At 41.5% G+C, this 21,946-nt stretch overlaps 1 protein-coding gene across 1 annotated transcript in view; it reads left to right on the forward strand.

The window, feature by feature from the left end:
* The window catches only part of map3k10 (mitogen-activated protein kinase kinase kinase 10), a 34,439-nt gene extending 16,914 nt beyond the window's left edge, over positions 1-17,525 (forward strand). Inside the window, exons 2-11 of the mRNA XM_022767525.1 lie at positions 6,322-6,502; positions 7,316-7,464; positions 9,436-9,611; positions 10,459-10,705; positions 11,048-11,170; positions 11,928-12,066; positions 12,546-12,658; positions 12,749-13,053; positions 15,362-15,896; positions 16,137-17,525. Of these exons, the coding sequence (XP_022623246.1) occupies positions 6,322-6,502; positions 7,316-7,464; positions 9,436-9,611; positions 10,459-10,705; positions 11,048-11,170; positions 11,928-12,066; positions 12,546-12,658; positions 12,749-13,053; positions 15,362-15,896; positions 16,137-16,537 (2,369 nt within the window). The 3' untranslated portion in view covers positions 16,538-17,525. The remainder of the gene's footprint in view (positions 1-6,321; positions 6,503-7,315; positions 7,465-9,435; positions 9,612-10,458; positions 10,706-11,047; positions 11,171-11,927; positions 12,067-12,545; positions 12,659-12,748; positions 13,054-15,361; positions 15,897-16,136) is intronic.
* The last annotated feature ends 4,421 nt before the right edge of the window (positions 17,526-21,946 follow it).

The raw sequence follows: 21,946 nt of genomic DNA on the forward strand, positions 1-21,946 counted from the left end.
TTAGGTCATGGACAGATGAATTTGCATTTGTGAAGTTCCTTATCTCTCAGCACAAGCACTGGAGAGTCGACACCATCAGCTTCTGACCCATAAAGACGCTTTTATCGGTTCAGGTTCTTCTGTTGTGGTTAACACCAGGTTCAGGAACACAGATCGAGTGCAGAGTGCATTTGGCTTCGTCTTGTCCTGTATGTGCTGATTCTGATTTAGCCACAGTTTAAAGGTTTTCTCATACAAACTAAAGTTCACTTTCCTGTATTGGTATATTATGAGAATGAAAATGAAATGTCACGCTGTAACACTATTGACACTTCAGCAAGAACACCACAGAAGAACAAATTTTTATTAACTAATACATATTATTGTTATTAAAACAATATTTTAATGAATTCATTTGTTTAATTTTGGCATCCCCTGTTTTTCAGCTTTTTTTGTTGTTGTTTGTTGATGTAGAGTCAACATCAAGTGCTGCTTCGCTCACAGTTTTTATTTTAAGATATTTATTGTCTGTAGAAAATGTATGTAATCTATGAGTCTATGAGTCTGTTTACAGTCACATTTATCATGTTAATTCAGTCAAGATGACAATAAAAGCATCCAGGTTAAAAAACAAAGACAAACTAAGGTGGTGAGGGACTCTTGGGGCTCTTGGCTGAGGAAGGCTGGGGTTTAGAACAGGCCAGAGTTGGCAAAAGGAATCAGAGAAGGTCGGTTTCACCATTTTCTTCACCTGCTACAAGGCAGGGTGTTTTTTGTACAAACTCAAATACACATCTTTCAAAGTTATTTGTGCCTCACAAATGTTGATTCTGCATAAAATCATAACTTGGATCAGATCCTCCACAAACACAGTTTCTTCTCACTGTTGGACGCATTAATTGACTCTCCCCTCACCCTGGCTTTAAACAAACCTCGTCCCTAAAATCGCAGGTTGAAGAACAGATGAAGTTAAAATGAAAGAAGCTTTAAGCCGTGACAGGTTGAACCACCTGCAGAGATCCTAGATCAGCTGAGCAGTCAGGATAAATCTCTCCGCTGACTGCTCAGGTGACCGAAGCTGTGGCAGCTGATTGCTCGTTCTGTCTCTGCTCCTTATGAAAACAATATGCTTTATACAATTTTGGGAAAGTTAACACCAAATTTGGCAAGGTGTTCATTAACACAGCGAGTAAAATAGCGACATAAAGTTTGATTGATTGATTGATTGAGTGATCATTTTCAGCGTGTTTAAAAGTAACTTTTGTCAGTATTTTTGATTCAACTTGAAAAAAAGCAGGTAAAGAATTTAAGGCATGAGATTGAAACATGAGAATTCACAGACAAACTACATTTTCTCGAAAAAGGGTAATTTAGTAATCTGCATATAATATATATTATGTATTATTTTTTCTTACTTTCAAGCCTGTTTTTTATAGAAGGGGAGACAGAGATGCTAAAAACCCACCACATGACAAACATGTGGCACTGCTTGTTGAAGACCTTTGACTGCATTCCTCTGATTAAATATATCTAATGTGTCACCTGTGCTCAGTGCACTGACTAACCAGTCAGGAGGATCATTAGTCAGGTTAAAGCCTCGCCCATTACTTCTCTATCATTGTTTAAACTGTTACTCAGAGGCATTTCTCAACACTCAGCTGGGGTCAGGGTCCAAGGATGGAAGAATGAGCGGCGGGAGATTAAAGGTTAAATCAACACTGAGCAGAAAAACTGCTGCTGGACTTTCCTCTTTGGGCTGAAAGCTCGACTCCCAGGCCACACCCCAACCAGCAGGTGTTTTTGACAGCTGATCAATAACACTACTCTCTGATTGTGTGTCCAAAACCGCAACATGCTGTAAAGTTTCACACTGTGGGTCCTGTCCCTAATAGCATCCTAGACCCTGCAGTCTCCCTCCAAGTCGGCACTTGATGTCAAACTCATGGTGTTATGGTCCATTATGGGACCTGGGCTTTTTCCTGCATTATCTGGAAAAGTAGAACACCATTCAAACCATGGAGCATTTGACTTGTTTTCATTAGCGCTTCTACAAAAGCGCTTCCAAATCAACAGCAAGAGAGGGATCACTCTCCAGTATAATTTAAGAATGAACTAACCCATATAAAAGTTGCTTAACGGCAAAATTTGATAGTTGTACTCAGCTTCTGGCCACATTAGCAGCAGGGCTTCAGGGATGGCAATGTCAGTGGGTTGGATGGTGCTGGACGACTTGGAACAAAACTTCCAGAAATACTGCACCGTTAATGTGCTTTCCAAGTAATATCAACGACGCAGTGCGCAGGAATATCTGTGAATAAGATAATAAGAAGTAGCACTTACGTTACAACTGCAGCCTCATCCTGCGAGCTCGTCTACCTGAACTCAATCGTACAGCTCCTTCTCGGCCACTGTGTTCCTGTCTAACGCCTAACATGCCTAACTAGCTACTACTATGCACTTTCACGCACTTCTTTACTTGATCTCCTTGAACTTATTAAAATAGATTTAGTACTTTTAGTAGTACTTACTTAAGCTACAGTGATGTCAGAGTAAATGTAATGTATTACCCATGTATTGTGTAAACAATTGGATGTTGGACATTTATGGTCGCCAGAAGCTGACTCTTAATAACTTTGGTGATTCTCTGACGTTTCATCTAGCCCCACCATGAGGTCAACATTTCAATTTGAACACTTTGGCTTATGACCAAATACCTGCTAAGCAACCATTATACCTAACAACACTATGTTATATTAACATTACTACTGCTACCATTTTATAGTTACCAGGATTACTACAAATCAAACACATTTTTGACCTCAGTTTTTATCCATCTCTTTACAGCCTCACAGAGCTGCTAGTGTATCTGTTAACTCTAGTTAATCAGCTCGTTTACATTTATTTAGTGGCTCTCTGGTTAATAATAACACAGGTTGGGTCGTGTGCTGTCAGGTTGTGGACGTCACAGACGAGCACAGATGCAGACTGGAACAGTGAATCGTTTAAGCGGCGCGGCAGCAGTTTTTCCTGTGGATTAATTATCACTAATCGAACTGTACTGTAGTATTAAACTCTCACACTATGTTTATGATAATGAAGCAGTGTGATTAATCAGTGACACATCCAGGACTGTGATATTTCCCATAACGCATGTTGCTATGGAAGAGTAACCAGGGAGCTTGTCCTTGCTCATATGGGCTCTATTTTGAGATAACATTTCCAACAGCGCTGGCATTGGATTGTGTAAAAGCCACATTATCCTCGAGGACTTTTTTCCTTCACTGTGATGAAATGTGCTGTGATGGTTCCCACACCCTCGTGGGTGTTATTTGTGTATCACTGCGCTGCAGGTTCCTGTGCTGCCAGCTGAACACAAACATGTTGATCTTTGTGTTTGACATATGGATGAAATGCTGGCGGTTGTGAAAAACTTGTGGCAAGATGAATGATCATGCGCAGGTGGTGTTAAGAAGCAGCATGGAGACGTTCTAGAGGTGCGAAAGTAACGCGATGATGTTATAATTACATCAGGAAGAGAGGCAGAGTGGGAGCAGGTGGATGTGCTGCTTCCCTCACAGGTTCAGTTTCTGTAAACAGGCATCCATTCAGTTTCTGTCTTCCCTCCCTCCCTCCCTCCCTCCTCTGTCATCAGCCTCTCCTTTTTCTTTCCTCTGTGTTTCCACCCCATGCTCCACCTACAGGCCTGATGTCCATGTCCCCGCATGGATGTTTTCCATGTCTGTACACTCAAAACAAACCGAGGGAAGGTAGCTTGTGATACACGCCCATCAATGCATGCAAACACATCCTGATCTCTGGTTCTTTCTGAGTCTGTCTGGCTCCATCCTTTACTTCTCAGAGACACAGAGAGAGAGAGTTTGCCTTGAGGAGACAGCTGTCCCTCACAGAGACGACAGTATCAGAATAGAAAAGTCGGCTGGAGGATGACGGTGGCTTATTATCACTGTCAGCAGCCCGCACTTAATCCCTGTCTGGAGACTGGACATGCAGTCACATCACCTAAGCATAGTGGTGGAAAGTTACAGTTACTCATGTCCTCAAGTACAATTTTTCTACACACATTTTATTCTTATTCTTATTTTATTCTTTTACTTCACTACATTTTAAAGTAAAATAGACTTTTTATTCTACTACATTTATCTGACAGCTGTCACTGGTTATTTTGCAGATAAAAGTTGTACACACCAAAAATGTGATCAGCCTGTAAAACATTACACATTTTTGTACAATAAAGCACTCGACAGCGTAGGCCGTCGAGCTGCAACTAGTCAATGATTTTATTGTTGATTAATCTGCTCATTATTTTCTCTATCAATCATTTAATTGTTTTGGTCTGTAACCTGTCAGGAAATACTGAAAATCACAATGTCCCATAGATGTTAACTTCAATATAAGACTAACAAAACCAGCAAACATTCACTTTTTTTTGAAGATTGAATCAATAAATATTGGTCATTTTTGTCAAAGATTGTTGCTGATATTCTGTTGCTCCAGGAATTATTTTCATCATCAATTTATCCGAAGTTTTGTTATTATATTTTCTGTTTTGTCTCTGAGATGTGAACGAAAAATGATAAAACATACCCAAGGTGACAAGTAACTCTTTAACTTATGAAATAATACCAATATCACAATGTAAAAATATTTCTCACCTTAACATTTGAGCAGCTAGAACCCACAAAAGTTTGACATTTTTGCTTAAGAAATGACAGAAAGCAATTAAACGATTATCAAAAAAATTGCCAATCAGATAATAAACAAATTATTCCAGTATTCCAAGTATTTAAACCTGCTCAACCAGCTTCATCAGTCAAATACTGCTCACATGTTAATGCATCGGTAATAATATCCAGTATAATCTATTATAATGTAAATGTTTATCTGCATTACTTTTATTTGTAATGAAGTGCTTTAATTGTGTGGTATCGGTACTTTCACTGAAGTTCAGTTACTTATCTTCTTCCTGGCTACGTAAACATCTGCAGACTGGCCTGAGATCAATTCTTTATCACTGAAACTGGTCTCCTAGTGAGTTTGTGGATACAGCAGAGCACAGAGAGGCACACCTTTATCACGTGAAAGGTTGTGTGTGTCTCTGTGTGCGTCTGTGTGTGCGTGTGTGTGTGTGCTGGAGTGCATGTGTGTGTAAACAAAGACGCTGCTGTGTGTGCAGCCTTTCTCCACCACCCTTTTGCATACGCCTGTAGATAAGTGAGTGAGCGAGAGAGAGAGAGAGAGAGAGAGAGAGAGAGAGAGGGAAAGCAACCCCCACCTGGCTCCCAGTGCTTTTGAACTGTGTACACTCTAAATATTTCCATAGCCAGCGCTCACACGGAAATGAAGGAGGAAGTCGTACATGGTACATGGAAGAGAGAGAGAGGGAGAGAAATAGAGAGAAAGATGGAGGGATGAAAGAGGTGACAGTCTAACATTAACAAGTATACATTGAAATGACTGTCACGGTATGGAAATTATTTTATCTAGACCCACACATATACACACACACACACACGCACACGCACACGCAGACTGCTGTGTGGTTATACCCTATAGCAGAAACCTGAACAGCACACTGGTCTAACCACACCTGTATTGTAAACATGACTGTTATTGAGCATGTACACCTTTTACATTTTGTTTTTGTATGCGGAAAGATTTTTCAGACACAGTTTTAGGGAATTTGAGTATGAAACTGGATTTCATGAAACACAGCATGATAATAAAGATTCAGTGGTGTAATATGTTGTATTGTAAGTGCTTGTCTAGAAGAAAAATATGTTAAATCAGCAGGACTTTGTAGTAGAAGTTTGCAGATTTAACAACCCATCCTATTCACTATACATGCTTAAGTATTAATGTTTCTATTAGGGCCACAACTAACAATTTCTTTCATTATCCATTAACCTGCCAATTATTTCCACTTCACAGTAAATCAATTAATGTCAGAAAAATAGAGAAACATGTCCTTCACAATTCCCCAAAGCTCATACTGAGGTCTTTGCTGCCTCTTTTGTTGTCAACTATCAGTTCAAAATTACAAAAATATTCAATTTACTATAGTTAAAAAAATAATTAAATGTCATATAACAAGTTTAAGCCTCTAATAAAAGCTCTCTTTGCAGTCTGTGTTTCTACTTTTTCCCTCTCTGTAGTTCGCCCTCTTGTCAGGGAGCTTTCAGTATCTGAAAGACACAGACACTGTTTTTAAAGAGTATTTGTATTTCTGCGTTGCTGTCTGACAGGTGTCGTGTGAACAAGACTATCATCCCTTAACTCAAACTGTTCTTTGTCCTTCTGTCCTTTCTGCCTCCTCTTCCTCAGTCCTCATTCTGGAGCCGGTGGCGCGCGACGACCTGAGCGGGAAAACCTTGAAGATCACAGACTTCGGTCTGGCCAGAGAGTGGCACCAGACCACCAAGATGAGTGCAGCGGGGACCTACGCCTGGATGGCCCCAGAGGTCATCAAGCTCTCCCTCTTCTCCAAGAGCAGCGATGTGTGGAGGTATGTGTTTGTGTGTGTGTGTGTGTGTGTGTGTGTGTGTGTGTGTCACCTTATTCCCCTCATTTATACATACTTCCTGGCAGGTTATCAGGGGATACTAATGTGACACAGAGTGAATGTGTATATGCTTGAGAGGTTGTTCACATGTTTCATGATAAGAAACCAGGCTAAGATTGAGAATATTTGGCAATTATTCTTGCTTTGCTTACGACAATCAATCTAGGTTAAAATAGGAAATAGAAAAATAGAAATAATTAAGAGGACTTCTTTGTGCGATGTCTTCAAATGTCTTGTGTTTCCAGATCCCAGATTCAAAGACATATGAGAAAGAACAGCAGAAAATCCTCACATCTGCGAGGCTGGAACATGAGAGAGATTCTCACGTTTTCACTGTCTTTGCGATTCATGATGATTCAAACAATTAACTGATTATCAAAATATTTGCTCGTTAAATCTTTTCATCCCCAGAAGTACATTTACTAAAAGTAGCACTATAACAACACTATGTTGTTCATTCTTTCAGTGACAATTCAAAATAATTTTATGTTTGACAAAAAATTCTCATCATGAGGTTTAACTTACCCGGACTTTTTTTTTTGAGCTTTCAGCTGCATCTTGTGGCTTTCCTCAGTAGAGCTTACTCAGTTGTTGTTACATGACCTACAGGAACTGTGGCCACTGATGAGAGGTGGTCATTGTCATCCTGTTGGAGGATAGTTGCTGGGTGTCAGATGTGACATAGAAAACATAAAAGAAGAAGAAAAACATAATGTTGTTCTCACCTGTCTCCTCTCTCTTTGTCTCTCCTCATAGTTTCGGTGTGTTGCTCTGGGAGCTGCTGACCGGCGAGGTTCCTTACCGGGAGATAGATGCACTGGCGGTAGCTTACGGTGTTGCCATGAACAAGCTAACACTTCCCATCCCTTCAACCTGCCCTGAGCCTTTTGCTCAGCTGCTGGGAGGTAAGCAGGCGAGCACCTGGACACGGAGAGATTATTAAATCGTAGAATATCAAGTCGATACTTCTGTCATTGTGGAAGATACAAAAACACATCCACAGACTTCAAGATGCTGTAACCTTACTTTGAGTTAGTTTTTTGAGGTTACAGTGGATGAATTTAAAACCTTTCTTTCACTGCATCTGGGAGCTGAGGAGTGCACCAAGAGTTAAACTGGATGAAGATTCATTAAGTTGCTTTTTATACATCCTCGTGCCGTCCCGCGCCTGAGCTCCCCTGGGCTGGCTTTTTCCTTTTCACCTTGCAAATAATCCTGGCAGCGCTCTGTTAACAGTGGTAGAGTATTAACTGGCTCTTGTTTCACAGTTCAGGTCATCTCTGTTTAAACACACACCTGCCTTATATACAAATTGCCTTAATGTGCTTATTCCTAAGCTACTTTTTTTTCATGTGGGTAAGATGCACGCCAGGTTTTATGTCTATTAAAAAAAAAAAAAGAAAAAAAAAAAGAACAGAGCGAGGAAGCTGTTTCTCAAACTGTCAGCCCAGCAGCAAACTTCAGTCACCTCCCTTCACTTCCCTCCCACTCTGCTCCTAAAGCTCTTTTCCTCCTCACCCCCCCCCCCCCCCCCCCCCACTCCACTTCATCTGATCCATGTTCATCCGTTAATCTCTCCTTTGTCATCCCTCGCTGCTCACTACACTCTGTTTACTCCTGTCATCATCTCCCTTTCATCTTCTCCCCCCTTTACTTCAGACACATATTTTTTATGCTAATTTATCTTACCTAATAAATTAATGTTACCTGGTTAGAAAAATGTTTTTAGCCCATGAGACGACTCCCTATATCTGCACTGTAATGATTATTTTTACACTGTTTTTGCCATGAACTGTGTCAGACTTGTAGTAGATGTTTATGACTGTGGCTTGGTGTTGGACAGACAGGACTGGTCTGTCTGCGGCTCGGTAGATTATTGTAGGTGTGCACCATGTTTCTGCAACACTGTCAGTCAGGGTTTGGCTCATGATGGCTGCCATATGCTGTCCCATCTTGCTCTCTTCCACTTCTCCTGTTGCCTTCTCTGCTGCCAGGAAAAAAAGCGAAAAAATATCCAGACCAACAACTCATGGTTCAGTCTGCTGTGTATTATGTTGATGATCTGACTGTATGTTTTGCTGTATATAGACTTTATTATTATTATTATAATAGTTATTTATTATTTATTAGGGTATGTCAATAACGGGATAGTCTGCATTTCTCTTATTGTCAACAGATCCCATGAAAAGATGAAAACGTGTATTATCAGTGTATCTAAAGCTTAATATAGTTTATTCCTTTGTGTCATAGAGCTCCATTGTTGTCCACAAACTAGAAAAAACACATCAGTGAGCCACACTTTTGCACTGGAAAACATAGTTGAGGTTGCACTTCATTACAGTCAACATGTGCACTGTAGTTTATTTTGATTCAGTCCCAAATGTTTGGAAATTACTGAGTCTTTTTAAAAAAAAAACTATGTTTGAGAGGTGTTTTTTAAAGATTTACATATTTCGTAGGAACTATTGAGCTGAGTTGCCACAGACAGGGTTAGGGTGATGAGAAGGATGGACTTGATGAATTTGGTTTGGTGTCAGAAAGACAAATATAGAAATCGGCGAGGAGTCTGCTGAAACTCAGAGACTGTCCACATCATCTTCAAAACAAGAGAAGCAATTTGGAGGTCCCCAAACCAGACACCCTCCTCCCCCTGGCTGCGCCTTGAAATCTTGCCCATGAAAATCACAAACAGGATTGGTGACAAGGAAAAACCGTGGTGAAGGCCAACACCAACCGGACCCATCTGCGACCACCGAAGCTGCAGCATCTGATTAGGAATACTGTATAAAATACAGGATACACTAACATGATACTAACCCCTGAAATCACCTGTCATCACAATTCAAAAACTCACTCTCGTGTCTCTTGTCCCTCAGAGTGCTGGAGCCCCAACCCCCACAGCAGGCCCTCGTTCACCAGCATCCTGAGAAGACTCTTGGCAATCGAGCAGTCGGCCATGTTCCAGATGCCTCTGGAGTCCTTCCACTCCTTACAGGAAGACTGGAGGCTGGAGATCCAGCAGATGTTTGACGAGCTCAGGGCCAAAGAGAAGGTGAGAGGTCTGAAAACACAGATCAAAACTCTGGTGAGGCCTAATTTTTCTGGACAGTATGTGGACGGTAGCTCAGCAGTGAAGAACTTAAGTACAAATTTTAGGTGTTTGTGCTTAACATGAGTATTCGTGCTGCTTTCTAATACACTGAAATGTTGTACTTTTTACTTCACTAATTTCTACCCACAGTTTTTGTTACAAGTCACTTTACAAATTCACATTCTTGCATATGATGATCTTACAAAATATGATGCTTAGTTGTAAATTACATCTTAAATAATCACAAGATTGGCAACTACTTTGATAATTGTTTAAGTCATCTTGGTCCCAGCTTCTTAAATGTGAGGATTTGGTGCATTTCCATTTAATTATTTTAATCATTTCAATTTATTAAATAATTTTGAGGTTACCTCAAGCCACTACAGTAAACAGTAAAATGCTGCTTCAGTTTCTTTACTTTACTGTAAGGACATTTATCTGATTAAACTGACTGTGTGTAGAAGCTTATTGAAAGCTCAACAGTTGGCATCCGACTATTAAATAGTCTTAAGTTGTAAGGAAAAACTAAATGAATTAATATCTTTTGGTCTAGTTTTAAAATAGACAAAACAGAAGGGTTCAGAAATATGTCAGTAAAAGAAGATTATTCTTTTCACTTTTATCCGCGTTTCAGCAGAGTTTATTTATTCAAACAGAATTTAGTCGTCTGCCTCAGGTGTTTCTGATAATTAGAATTAACTCAGCAACAAGTCTGTTGCAAAAAGAGGTGTTAGAAGAGGTGGTGCTATACTGACAACATCTCCTTTATCCTCTTCCTCTTCCTCCTCCTCTGCTATCATCTCCTCAGGAGCTGAGATCTTGGGAGGAGGCGTTGGCTCGAGCAGCCGAGGAGCAGAGGGAGCAGGAGGAGCAGCTGAGGAGGAGAGAGCAGGAGCTGGCGGAGAGGGAGATTGACATCGTGGAGCGAGAGCTAAACATCATCATCCACCAGATGTACCAGGAGAAACCCAGCGTGAAGAAGAGGAAGGGCCACTTCAAGAAGAGCAGATTACTGAAGCTGGGTCGAGACAGCAACTGTATCAGTCTGCCCTCTGGTGGGTGAAAGGAGGAACTGCGGTTTGTTTTACTCTGATGAATCTGGGCTGTATACATCTGTTTTTACATTAAGAGTAAAATAATTCTTGGCTCAGTGAGAGCAATAAGATTTATCAAGTGACTCTGGCCCGTTGCAGATGTTGACGTTGCAGTTCAGGGTTGGCACTTTAAACCCTAGTCCAGCAGGGCACCTCAGCGTGACGTGTTTTAGTGTGATTTATATTGACGCTCACTCTGGTCTGCACTTTGTTTTATGTGCGTGTCCTCAATTCTAGAATTTATGAAATTTTTTGACAAGTGATAAAATGATTTGGCACATTTTCTCCCTTTGCGTCCTGCAGGCTTCGAGCATAAGATCACAGTGCAGGCGTCTCCCAGTGTGGACAAGAGGAAGACCCAGGGGAGCGAGAGCACCACCCCGCCTGCCAGTCCGGGGGTCATACCCCGACTGAGAGCCATTAGATGTGAGTGCAAATACCCACAAGCAGAAAACAATCTGAAATGATGGGATTTAGCAGGTTTAATGTTAAATGGTGATCTTTTTCTGTGACAGATTTTGTTTTGAAATGTAATGAGAGCAGTGTACATCAAAAACAGATACAGCCTACAGTGACTATTTGCAGCACTTAAAACACTGAGGCTCTTCTGTTGTGACTATTCATGCAGCAATGACACGTGCTTTCAAAAAATGCTCAGTTTGTCCATGAGCAAACGTTCAGATTTACTACAGAGAGAGATTCAGATCACCACCTGTTGATCTCCGACATTGTCCACTGTAGCCCTGTACGTGAAAAAAGGACAAACTCTGGAGCACAGAGTGAAATCAGCCTCCTCAAAAATCAGCATCACTTGAAGCTGATCAACCTCGACTTCCTGAAGTGCAGCTCTCAATTATCCAAAACAAGGACACACAAACCGAAACACAGAGAGGCTTTCTTGGAAATAAATCACAGAAAAAGGAGAGACGATACAATCCTGAGAGAAATCAATATCAAATAACCTACTGGGGGTCCAGTAGTAATGATGTAAAATTTGGAATTGAATAAACCTTAGTTATATTTCCCTGATAAATGAGCAGTATTTTTAAAAAAAAATGTTTTGATGCTTCTTGTTTTCACCAAGGACCTCTGAGAATTTCACTCATAACTAACTTTGGGTCTTTGTATCCTGAAAAATATGGCACAGTTAAAGACATGTTCTGTGGTTTGCACTGTCTGTAAGTGACACCGAGCGACGGCAGTAAGACGTGGGGACGCAGCGCTGTGTGTAAGAAAGAAGACCTGACGACCAGCAAGAAGAAAGGACGCACCTGGGGACCAAGCTCCACCCACCAGAGAGAGAGGGTCGGCGGGGAGGAAAAGTATGTTAATAATTTGCTTACATATTAGCTTTTCCTGATAAAGTTTTTATTGTTGTTATTTTTCTTACAGTATTATTGTTAGTAAAGCTAGAACAACTGATTTACAATGTGCAGGATTCACTAGCTCCCTGACTTTTTGATCCTACAGACCTGTCAATAAGAGTTAATGGTGTCCAAAATTTAGCAGAAAGGAAGAAACATGACAGAAAAAGACAATAAATATCACAAAACACAATGTAACTGCAGTGAGACAAAGTGGATCATGAGGCTCGTTGGCACAGGCAAGAAGAAATTAACTTTCCTCACATTTTGCTGGACAGATTATTGTTCATAACACAGAGAAACAACTTTTTACAGCTTTGTATCTCAAAAAAAGTTATTTTTGTGGTTCTTGCTGACTTAATTAATAATTTAATAATTTGTTTTGATTGGAGGCGCCTTGAAAACCTGGTTTTAATGCAGTATTTCTCTGTTTGCAGGCTGAAATCACTCGGTGAGGGATGTAAAGTTTGGTCATCCAGTGCACCAAATCTGGGCAAATCCCCCAAACATGCACCCATGACTGCTGGCTTCTCCAGCCTGAATGAAATGGGTGAGCATTGTGTTTTTTATTATAAGATGTGCATTACTAACTTATACCTCATCTCAACTCTTTTTATTTCCCTATTTTTTTTATCAATAGAGGAGTGCGGTGAGTTTGAGGAGTCACCAGGGTCCTTGCTGCCCTCAGAGACCAGCAGTAACGGGGCTGTGGAGGATTCGGGGTCTCTGTGGGGTAGCCTGGGACCCAACATGATACCGGCTCTTGGGGTGTCTAATATGGCCTCCTGTCAGGGTCCTGGAGGCCCGGGGGTGGGTGTGAGCTACCAGGACTCGCTCCGTCGCTGCAACCAGAGGAAGAAGAGTGACATGTTGTTGTTGGGTTGTGCCTCTCTGCTCGCATCTGTTGCCCTTGGACAAGACCTGCTGCAGCTGGGAAAACTGCAGGTAAGATAAACTGAGAAAGGCAGGGCGTTATGGCAAAGAACAGTCATCATTCAACAGTAGTAATATATGGGGGTCAACACAGTATGTTTATGTTGAGTAAAAATGAGTAGAGTGGATGATACTTGTCTCCAAAACGATGCAACACCAGGAAACTCGTGCAAAGTGGAGACGATGTACAGTACCATGTAAGATGTTTGAAATGAAGTTTATTTTGCTTGCCCAGATCTAACCTATGTTGTTTTTTTTTGCAGTTGCATTTCAAAATTCTCCACAGTGGAGGTGATGAATGAAAAAATTGCATAACCACAATTATAAGAATAAGATGGGTGAAAAGACATCACATTCCTCACATATAAGAAGACGAAAAATATTTCCAATTACCAATCTTATCAGATCTGTCCATTAATCCCACTACTGCTAATAACAAAAATAAGTATCTGGAATAACTAAACACACAAAACAATAAACTCCTACATAACCAAGCATAGACGAATCACATCTTTATTGCCTATTTAGATAATATTGCTGCGATACAAGAAGACTACCAGAACAAACACGTCAAAGCATTTAAAGCTATTTGTAAGTTTTGCTATTGCTACACAGCTAATGTTAGCATTAACAGCCGTTTACTTACCAGAAACGTTGTGAGCTCAGCATCAAACTTCATTCCTTCCACCAAGAGCTGTCTCCAGCAGTGGAAAGCAACACCAATGTTAACTCTTGTCTCTATCACGTCTCTTCTTGTACTGAAGTTAGCATGCTAACCAGCTAGCTGCTGTCCATCTCATCACTTTCCGATAGCGACTCACTGCAGCCTCCAATCTGTTCTGAAGAGGTAACTCTGCTCAGAGGGCATATTCTAACCTCTTGTATTATGTAGACGATGATGGTTGAAACTCTTGTCAAGTGACAATGACCACAACCAGCTCCGAGCAAGAAACCATGTTAGACGGTGGAAAAAACGTACAACTAGCCCCTTTAAATCTATTTTATTTTGTTTGCCTGTCTGCAAACAAAATGTCTCTGACAAGATAATGGTTTTAAATTGTGGTGAAATGCAATAGCTATGTTCCATCATACATTCATTATTCACTTTAGTTGTTACGTTGTTGTTAAAATCAGCTTCCTCCTGCAGACAGTCTCTTATATTGAGTGTAAACAGCATGAACCTGCCTGGAGTCAAGCTGGTAGTGTTTAATAGTGTTTTCTTTGATCAGATTAGTCCTCTTATAATCAGATTTGTTGCTGATCAGGTGAATCTCCTCATGGCCACAGTCAGCCCTTTCTCAGATAAATACTTCCAACAGGATAATGCACCATGTCCCACAGCACGCGATGCCTCCCAGTGACGTACAGTAACTCACATCACACCCACTCTCTCCAGATCACCACTGGAATGAAATAGAACACGATGTTTGCCGCATGAACGAGCTGCAAAATTATCAGCAGGAAATGTGCTTTGCTGTTGAGTCAGCACGGACAGAGGTCTACGCGGACATTTCCAGCGCCACGGGTCTTACCAGAGTAGATTCACAGTGTGCAGTGAGAGGATCAATGAAAGTAATGATATGGATGGACTCTTTTCCCATACTTGCTTTAAGAGGGTGTGAAAGTCTTAATCAAATAAATAATATAAGGTATTTTAATCAAAGGAGGGAACTCACAAGACAGCAGGTCAAATTATCCCAAACTCATCTCACTGCGGCCTTATTAACCCCATCAGTCCCAACCAAACGCTTGAAGTGAGGCTTGAAGATGAACTGACTGATCTATCAGGCTGTCAGTCACTATATCAATAGCTCTGGTGCTTATGAACATCACGCTCGGTTATACTAGGTACTATACTAGCCTGTTGTTATAGCGATCACTTTTGTTTGTCTCCTATTCTCCGTAATGGGAACAGAAGCTGTACAGACTGAATACACTGTCTTATTCATTGGTTATGATGCTTATTGAATTATTCATATTATAGGTCTTGAACCTTGACGCCTTACTTTGAGTAAGTCTTTGTGGCTGTACTTTATCACTTCTCACTTGTGTTATTTATTAGTTACGAGGCTGTTGTTAGCCCATGGTTTCTGGCCTCTTCACCAAAAACCCCACAGATTACACTGGTCAGTTGTGTTAGTGTTCTATCGTATCTTACATCATCAAAAATCCCAAAAAATGCATTTTGCCGCAGTTTTATCATGAATCTAGATTTATAAAATAATTGTAAAAATTATAAATCTTGACTAGAACTATTCACATCAAATAAATCTTTATTTACAAATAATCCTCAGTTAATGTGACCTGATGTTGTCGTCAGGTGCTTCAGGACGAGCAGGACCTCAGAGAGGAGCAGCGTAAGAAGAAGGAGGGTCTCTTCCAGCGGACGGGACGTTTTCGTCGCAGCACCTCTCCACCCAGCCGAAACCTCTCCCTCTCCCTCTCCAGACATCATGACTCCACGCTCCCCTGCATGGACCCTTCTCCCTCTGTTACACTCCTCTCTTTGTCCTCTCTGTCTGACTGCAACTCCACCAAGTCCCTCCTCCCCTCCGACCCCGACGAGTACCCCCTGACCCCAATGACAGGGGTCAAAGTACCTGCTGCGCCTCCGGCTCCTACCCTCAACCCGCTCTTAGACCTGCGGGCAGAGAGCTTCAAGAAGGAGCCCAACCAGTCGCTCACGCCGACCCACGTGTCTGCAGCCATGGCCCTGAACAGAGGACACAGACGCACCCCTTCAGACGGGGCGATACGACCCCGGGCCCAAACTCTGGGACACCACAGGACGCCGTCTGATGGGAGCATGCCCATGCCTCCTCCGCCGGGGGTACCACACCTCACAGCAAGCAAAGGTAAAGGGACAAATAAGTTCAAACGTGCTTTTTACAGTTTTGTGGGCAAACAAATGCGAAAACACTGATTTATCCTCTAATGCTTTATTTATTCCTGCAGCTAATTAATATTTTCTACTATTTATAATTATTATATAGATTTTTTTTGTTTTTTTATTGTTTTGTCCATAAAATGAGTTTTCCTTGAGCAAAAGCGAAGAAACATTTTTTTTTTCCATTCTTCTCTCTTTCATTATTCAGGTACACAGGACACTCTGGACATCCCCCGACTCCCCGACCCCGCCACCCTCTTCCCAGTCCCTCATCGGCGTAAAGCCCCTGCTCCACCGATCCCTGACCCAGCTCCTCTCTGCCTCATCAGCCCCCTGGAGAGACCCAAGACGCTGGAGTTTGCCCCCCGGCCGCGGCCCACCCCGGCCAGGATGAGACCCGACCCCTGGAAGCTGGGCTCTCTCTCTCGGACCCTGAGTTCGTCGCCGGGCAGCAGCTGCGACAGCCCGCTCGGTTCAGGTGACAGCACCGCCGGCGCCGCACGACCAAACCTGATGGACATGGACGTGGAGGGCCAGAGTTTGGACCACACTGTCCCTCTGTGTGGACAGCTGCAGCCTGCCACTCTGTGTGGACAACAATACTCATAGTGAAACACAGCAAGTGAACATTTCCAATTCTGAATTTTTTTGCATTCAATCCTGTTCCAGGACATTAGAGCATGGGCTGAATAAAGAACGCCTTCTGATGTCTGAGCCGAGCAAAGTGCACTCACCGAAGAAGGCAAAAACAACCCACTACTTGTCATGATTTTAGGCACTTACTGGAAGCCATCGCTCTCTCGTGTGCCCTTTTAGTGTCCTAATAAGGTGTGTGAACCCCGAACAGCAAGCCTTTCCCTGATAGTGCTCTCTAACTTGCACGACACTGAGCGTCCTAGAGGTCTCATAAAAGCCTTGTAGTGTGCTCACCTACCTACTTTAACCCAAACACTACTTCTTTCCCTCCCTGGAAGCCATCACTACCTGCTTCTTAGTGACCCATGACCAGGTTGCATTTCCTTCAAGACTCACAACCTTCAAAAGCCATTCAAGTACTTTAAAAAGCCACTTTTTTGACTTTGCTAACTGTTCATTTCAACCCATCTGCTTGTGCTTTTGCCTGTCTGTGTAGCCACCCACTTTCTGCTTGCATCTTTCCTGCCTCCCACTCCCAAAGACCACACAAATCTTTCATCATTCACTGTTTCACCTAAACATTTGTTGTTTCAGGAGAAGTTTCCAAGAGAAAAAGAAGAGCTGGACTGTTTAGAATTCTTAATAGAGACTGTCCTTTTTCTTCGTTTGTTCTGCCGGTACACAAACATCTCCCATAAACTCCTCACGTGTCATCTCTCTGCATGGGGGTTATCGTCCTCTCCCTTCCAACACTGAGACAGGAAAAAGCCTTTTTCTCACAGCACTGGTGGACTGGTGATATCTTCAGCCTTGTACAGTAAAAAAAAAACAACAAAAAAAAACAGAGTTTATTTTCTCAGTGCTTGCACCATCCCTGCAGCAAACCTGTTAGCAAAAATGTTTTTCTATTGGTTTGGCAGACCAGGTGTGTTTCTCTATGTGTGAATGTGTATATATTACTGTATGTGTGTGTGTGTGTGTGTGTGTGTGTGAATGAACAAAATGAATTAATTTTTTGGTGTGCTGGTGCTTCTTCAGTGCATGTTATTTTGCGTGTGAATGGTCGGCTATACGCTACACGCTGCACTTCTTCAAAATAAGACTACACACGTTCTCATCTGTTTGTCTTTTACACGTTTTTTTGATGAAAACATTCCCCTCTAGCAGCCAGTAGCACTCTGTACGGATCCCATTCATGCCACTAAAAATGGACTCACACACACACACAGAAAAAAAGGAAACACTGAGGGAAACAAGCTACCTGATTTCAACGTCAACCTCATGTTCATGTAGGACCGTTTTGAATCTTCACATTCTCTCCTCTGACCTGCTGTATTCAACATCAGTGGCACTTTAGGAGCCATGTTGTGCAACTAGTTAGTCTCTCTGTGGACCAGTGGACTCGGCACAAGCTGCTCTAGTCACGGCTGACAAATCAACTTTTATCTCCGGAGTTGTTTTCGTACAGTGGACAGTTCGTCTTGGCTGCAGATGGTATTTACTTGACTGTGCAAATTTCTCTAGGTGAGTGTGCGAGTGTGAATAAGAGCGTGTGTGAGTGTGTGTTATTATTTGTATGGGATCGTGACAGTCCCGTTGGTATAAGAGTGAGCCCAAACTCATTCTCCTGATGTGGTTAAGAACACTGAGTATTTATTAAATTTATTGTTATTATTGGAAAGGATTAATTATTATTACAATGCTCTTCCTGGGATATCTGTATATATTTGTTAATATAACAGGAAAAACCAAGGAAAACCAAGGAAACTGCTTACTGAAACGTCCATGTTGTCTCCAGTCTCAACCTGTGACATTTCTGGGTTCAGTGAGGAAAAAGTGTGAATTGTGATGAATGAGAGATGAATAATAAAAAAAAAAAAAAGAAAGATGCTTCATTGTCAGTGCCACAGCTGTTTTTATCACGAGGTAATCATCCAATCATGTATCTGGGCGGTGCTGGAAGAGCGACTCAGATCCTTTACCTAAGTAAAAGTAGCAATAAAAGATTGTAAAAACACTAAAAGTCCTTCATTTACTTATGTAAAAGTATTTTCAACAAAATACACTTAAATATCAAAAGTAAGCACCTTTATATGAAGTGATAATAATCACAGGGTACGATTCTCTGAGGAATGAGTACCTTTAATACTTGAAGTACATATAGCCTCTGTGCTTTTACTTCAGTAGGATTTTAAAAGCAGGACCTTTGAACAGATCTTGTAATTGTGTATTTTTACAGTTTGGTATGGATACTTTTACATAAGTAAAGGCTCTGAGCTTGGTTTATTCAGTGGGCCTAATGGACACAGGCGCCAGGGGCCAAAAGGGCGAGAGCCTTTCTTTGAAGAAACAGTTAACAATCAAACAACTACAAACATGACTCCATGACAACACAAGTCCAACAAGAGACAAAATGACCACAAATAAAAATAGATAACCACACAGAGATAAAGAAACTACACAGATAAAATGACTACAAAGAAACACAAAATGGCTATAAAGATAAATTGACATTCAGTCGTGCTACATCGTTTGTAGTTGTTTTATATCTCGAGTGTGGGGCCTTTTCTCGTCTGTGCACAGGAGCCCATTGTTTCATGATCCAACCACGGATCCGATCACTCCCTCCACCCCTGTAAAGTGCCGTAAAATGATAATACCCACGTAAACGCACAAGTACCACAGAATTGTACTTGAACACAGTACCTGTTCCTCAGCAGACAAAGGCAGTTGCAGTAACAGATAAAATCCTCTAGGTGTCACTACTGTGTCCTATGATGTCATATCATTTCCAAGTCTGCTGTTTTTCTCTATGTAATGCATTCCTATAGTCACTCTCTGACACTGCAGTTGCCACAAAATGCAGATCAAGGTGCACTCATGCATTCAATGCAGCTGACAAAGATTTACAGGTTAAATTTAAGACGTTAGTAAAGAAAAAAATCTTACAAATGCCAAACAAAATGTGATATTTTACACCGACAGTGACAACCTCTGGATGTAAAGACAGATCCAGACACATGCATATGTATACAGATGATACAAATACACACACTCCACTGCTGTGTCTGTCGGTGTGACCGCCAATCAAACACCCATCCAGACGCCAGCCAGTTACCTAGCAACCCCTCTTCACTTCCATGGTGATGCTATTAAAAGCAACAACAAAGAAAACGGTGAAAAAAGGGATGATGGGTCTGAAAATGAAGTGAGGAAGAGAGGGAGAGGTGTTAAAGAGCCAGCAGAAAGGATTCGGCAGGCTAAGTGTCGCATGGCCGGTTCACAGCTTTCTCTCTCTCTCTCTCTCTCTCTCTCTCACACACACACACACACACACACGTTGTTGTTCTGTGCTTTCCCTTTTGTCCCTTACAGGTGTGATGACTCGTGTGTTTATCACCTTCTCAGTCTCTCTTCAACAGCTTTTCAGCACATTTCCTGTTTTCAGCACATTTCCTGTTTTCTATTAGTCTATCATTCAAGGAGCAAATGTTTGAAGGAGCAAATGTGTCTCAGTCAGCGCAGACACCTTTTGAAATGTGGGATTTCAAGATTCAGGGGGTGACAGTGTTGGTGCCACTTCAGAGAGGAATGAGGAGAGATAAGGGACGTGAGGGGAGGTGGATAAAGAGGGAAACACACAGAGTGTGTGTGTGTACTTTGTGTGTATTTTTGAAGTGAACAACTAACCAGATTGCCTGCCAGTTGGTGTGTCGTCAGATCTGCAGACTAACTCTCTTTGTCCTTCACTGAATCTTTCTCAGATCATTACATCGTTTCATAGTTTCAAAATGATCTGTTTTAAATATATTATAATGAGTCTGAGCTTAGTGGCACCATTTCAAAATGACTGATGAATAAAGTATTTTAAAGAAGGAATAACTTGAGTCCACGTTGGAGGAAATGGTGACAAAGATGTGGAATAAATGAAAGACTAGATGTGCTTTTTTAAAATGCAGTTATGATCGATCAGATCCTGAAGCAAACTGCATAGAAACTGAAGAAGAAAGTGTAAGAGGTTTAAACTCGTCAAAGATGAAGCGGCTCAGCCTGTGAAAACTTGAAAAGTTGTATCATATCATTTGTGGCTCTGCAGCAGCTTTGTTATGTCATCATGTGTCATGATTGAGTTTGTTGACTACAATTTTATAGGAAAAAGCCTGATTACAAGCTGAGCACTCAGAGGCAGGCTGAGCTCAGGTGTGTATAACCAGACCTTCAAAATGATTTCACTTCCTGGTTTCCTTTGTATTTTTGTGTTTATTCTGTTTAAGTACTTGCATTTATGTAGGACTACATGTGGTTTCTTCCTTTGGCAAACTCTGTTGAGCCAGGTTGTGACATATTTTATATCCATCTAATTGAGGAACCGGTGAGACAAGTCAGTTTAGTGGCTGCTCTTTAGATTTCAATCATATCACATGGTCTTCATCGCCAAATGAAGTGCTGTGGAGCTGCAGATGTTCCAATATTAATCTTTTTCTGATCACTTAAGGAACTTCAAGCTCAAAACCAAAAAAGCTGAGGCAAAAATGCTCCTACATTTCCCATAATGCAACCTGTAGCATCTTTCTGGCCTGTGAAAAAAAAAGTGAACATCTGCACAACCATGACACTGACCAACTTAAATCTGCTGATGAAGATAGTGTGATATGACTGAAAGCTCCAGAACAGCTACTAAAGGGACCTTGTCATTGGCTGTTTTCTAAGGTCAAGAATCTTTATCTGATTTCAGAAAGCTGCTCTAGAGCCACAGAAGACATTATACAACTGTTTTCACACAGGCTGAGTAGAAAATGTGAAAAATCAGTGGCGTGTCCCTTTAAAAGAGGACAGCACCATTTTAGCATTGCACTCCACTGTCAGACTCACGAAGGACAGCTGACATTCATCTGATGACAGATAACATCTCGTTAGCCAACATATTTCGTCTTCCTTGTCCAAACCCGGTCCCTACATTACCCACAATGCCACTTGACTGGATTCCCTGCACAGTGGATTTGCGTTGTCATGCTAATGGAGGCTAATACAGCCTCGAGCCTGGGTTTTAAATTTGCAGTCTCCCTCTGGAGCCGCAAAACGCTTCATAAAACTTTTCTCACAAATGCAGTAGTACTCCCAAAGACCTGTAAACAGACTGATGTGTAAAGCTAGCAGAGAGTGCCTTTAACTGAATTGACATTAGGTGGGACCACACAACAACAACAACAACAACAACAACAACAACATTCCTCTTCGTTTAAAACTTTATTCATAATCTTCATTTACCAATCAATAGTGCATTCCCGGGCTAGCAGTTCAGTAAAACCAGTGTTGGAGGCCTGGTGGATGTTTTGATTTTAAAAGGAAAAAAAAAAAAAAGAAGAGGCCTCTAGGTAGCGA

The sequence above is a fragment of the Seriola dumerili genome, unplaced genomic scaffold (assembly GCF_002260705.1).
Source record: "Seriola dumerili isolate Sdu_G_001 unplaced genomic scaffold, Sdu_1.0 BDQW01001195.1, whole genome shotgun sequence".
Classification (NCBI taxonomy): domain Eukaryota; kingdom Metazoa; phylum Chordata; class Actinopteri; order Carangiformes; family Carangidae; genus Seriola; species Seriola dumerili.